A 3357-nucleotide genomic window follows, 5' to 3' on the forward strand; every position below is an offset into this window, starting at 1 on the left:
CCTTATTAGGCTCTTTTTTTTTATTTTTCTTTTTTACAAATAGTTTATTGTCAAATTAGTTATTAAGCTCTTTTTTAACAACAATTTCTATTGTTAACTTGTTTTCTCAAAAAATGTACATAGTTTAATATAGTGTGCTGACTAGTCTTACAGGAATACTATTATGTTAAGGTATTCATCGATTTGCATTTGAATATTAATTTTGGAAATATAGTTTAACAACATAATTATGGTTACGATTGTAACATAAAATATGTAGAGGAGTTATATTTGTTTTGATTTAGAGAATAGAATTAACCCATCTGAATTATTATGCATCAATTTCCTCATCTGCAAAGAAGAAGAGTAATAATAGAGCCTAGCTCATTGGGCTATCATATGGATGAAATGAATCAATTCATGTAAAGCCCACTTAGAACACTGCCTGACATACACTCAATACTCACTAAACATATGCTTTTAGTAATATTTTTCAAATTGAATTCTAATTTCATTTGTAAAATCTTAAATTAATCTTTTAAATGCCTATATTATATAAAAGGATTTGGTTATTTTCTGCACTTTTGATATTATTTGTGCTAATCACATAATTACCTAAAAAATCTTCTTTTTCACTAATTCTATCTTATTTTAGATATAGGAAAAAAAATTAATTTTTTTAATGTTTTATTTATTTTTGAGAGAGAGAGAGACAGCATGAGCAGAGAAGGGTCAGAGGGAGAAGGAGATACAGAATCCAAAACAGGCTCCAGGCTCTGAGCTGGCTGTCAGCACAGAGCCTGACACAGGGCTCGCACCCACCAACCGTGAGATCATGACCTGAGCCAAAGTCAGACACCCAACCGACTGAGCCACCCAGGTGCCCCTAGAAAACAATTTTATCAACATTTTCATTTAACATATGTCAAATATTTTTTATCTGCCAATCAAGTAGTATCCAAATATAGTCTTTGTTTCCTGTTAAGGTCACTTGTATATTTCTCTGCCGTATGCTATATTATATTCTTTTAAAGTTTAAGTGATTAAAAACTGGGCCCCTTTTTTATTGAATAGTTGCTAAGTTTTGATCAGATTTGTTACTGTGTTAGCCTTGTGAGAAGTGAGTGAATAATTCTGTAGTATACACTGTAAGAATTATTTAGTGTGTTTTTTTAGGAGAAATCCCTCATCACACCATTATGGGAATATCATATCTATCCCCAAAATATTTTAAATTGTTCAAAATATAGAATTTTTTAGTTAAAGACATCAAGGTTGATATAACAGAAATCAAAGTTGAAAGAGATTTGAGAGTATTGTATTTATTTACCAAGACTGGAAAAAATATACTCAAATTTTGAAAAATATTGAAAAAGTTATAATACTCCCTTTTTTATAACACAACATTTCAGTCACTATTAGTAATATCAGATTTTTATTCAGTTTTACATTTATACATACATGCACATTAAAAGAATTGAGAATCTGGATTTTTTTCTTTGAGGTTAGCAGATGGGGTATAATCTCACTTGAACTTGTTATATAAGGAGCCATTAACTGATACAGCATAGATCAAAAGGTTTGGGAGAGTAAAGTCTGAGGAACTTGGTGATGAGCATGAAAAGGACAACAATGAAAGGATTTAGCCAAGGGTAGTTAGTCTTAGCCTAGTTGGAATAATTTGTATCTAACATAAGATTTTGGATAATTCTATCTTATTTTTCCATCCCACGTGAGAGAGAGGAAGATTTTTATGGATTTCATTCAATTTTCCAAGTGAAAAATGATCTTTATATATATAGCATGTATCAAGTTGGATATTTAAAGATCAAATTGTTTCATTTATAAAATCTGGAATATATAACATAGTTAATAATTCTGGTTTGATAAAAGATTTTTTGGAGGCAGAGAAGGAATTGAATTAGTAAACATCCATATATTTTTACATCTGAACATTAAAAATGACAGAAAATTGTGAATGTTGAATGTGGACTAAAGTTATTTTATATGTTATAAAAGCATATATACATTCTGATGAGAAAATTACTTATAAAATGTTTCACTTTGAGAGTTTAAAGAATTTTCTATTTTCATTCTAATATAAAAAGGATTTTTCAGAATTTCTCTGTGTATCTTAATTTGTACTATTTGAAATGTTCAAAATATATCTTCAATTTAATGGAATATAACAAATAAGAGTGGAACTCTAATCTCTCAAATGTCAAAGGTGTAGTTGTATAGTATTATCAGCTTCAAACCTTTGTATATAACACCCTAAACAAGAGTGTTGCCTCTTTAGGATGAAAAAGCAGAAGGATTCATCAGTCTGCCTGAATTTAAAATTGACAGAGCCAGTGAATGCCGCAAGAAATAGTAAGTTGATTTTACTTGGGGAGAGGAAGAGAATGGAAGGGTGTTGTTTTTTTTTAATTTCTAGCTTTTAAATCATAGGTCACTTGTCTAATGCTTTCAAATTGAGGTAAAAAGAAAGCAGTTTTGTTGGCAGGAAATTGAATTTTTTACTGATTTCTGTCATCATGGCAGAAGCATTATATATGTGAACTCAGGTTAGATGCTGAGGTAATTTTATCTATAAAAATTATTTGGTTCTAACTTATTTTCCAATTTGAAATAAACTAAATCTACTTTGTTTCCTTTTGCAGTGCATTCAAAGCTTGTCATCCTAAAATCAAAAGCTTTTATTTTGCTGCTGAGCATCTTGAAAATATGAACAGGTAAAGTGTTACTTAAATTTCAAAGTACTTAGAAAAATCAGTTAGGCTTAGAATTCTAAGTTTTCCATATTAATGCTTACAGAATAATGTCACAGTGGTAGAGCAGTTTAAAATAAAATGGACTCAGGCATAGCTGCATGTAGCCATACCTAATTTCAAAGAACAGCATTTTAAAAGTCAAAATAAACTTGTTGACTATCAGGTTTAGCAAAATTGTGCCTGAATCCATATATTGACCAAAACTCCACTGTAAAAAAAGTTTTTTTAAGTCCATTTCAAGATATGTCTTCAAATTTGTTCCCAGGTTTTGGGGAGGGGGGGAAGATACATCAAAAAACCTGACCCTTTCAAGTGCAGGGTATTTATGACAGAACATCTCAATTATTCAGTCCTAAGCAAAGTTCGTATTTCTTTCTGTCACCTTTCTTCTATCACTGGACAAGATTATACAGCCAAGTGATCAAATGGCNTCAGTTAAATACCCAATTCTTGATTTCAGCTCAGGTCATACATGATCTCATGGTTTGTAGGTTCAAGCCCTTGTCAGGCTTGAACCAACAAGCACAGAGCCTACTTGGGATTCTCTCTCTCTCTTTCAAAATAAATAAAGTTTAGGTAGATGGCTACATGGATATTTGGAGCT

General features: G+C 30.8%; 1 protein-coding gene across 1 annotated transcript in view; it reads left to right on the plus strand.

The window, feature by feature from the left end:
- The window catches only part of CNKSR2 (connector enhancer of kinase suppressor of Ras 2), a 231532-nt gene that overhangs the window by 170277 nt on the left and 57898 nt on the right, over positions 1-3357 (plus strand). Inside the window, exons 16-17 of the mRNA XM_077770516.1 lie at positions 2279-2352; positions 2643-2714. Of these exons, the coding sequence (XP_077626642.1) occupies positions 2279-2352; positions 2643-2714 (146 nt within the window). The remainder of the gene's footprint in view (positions 1-2278; positions 2353-2642; positions 2715-3357) is intronic.

The sequence above is a fragment of the Crocuta crocuta genome, unplaced genomic scaffold (genome assembly GCF_008692635.1).
Source record: "Crocuta crocuta isolate KB4526 unplaced genomic scaffold, BGI_CrCroc_1.0 scaffold488, whole genome shotgun sequence".
Taxonomy (NCBI): Eukaryota; Metazoa; Chordata; class Mammalia; order Carnivora; family Hyaenidae; genus Crocuta; species Crocuta crocuta.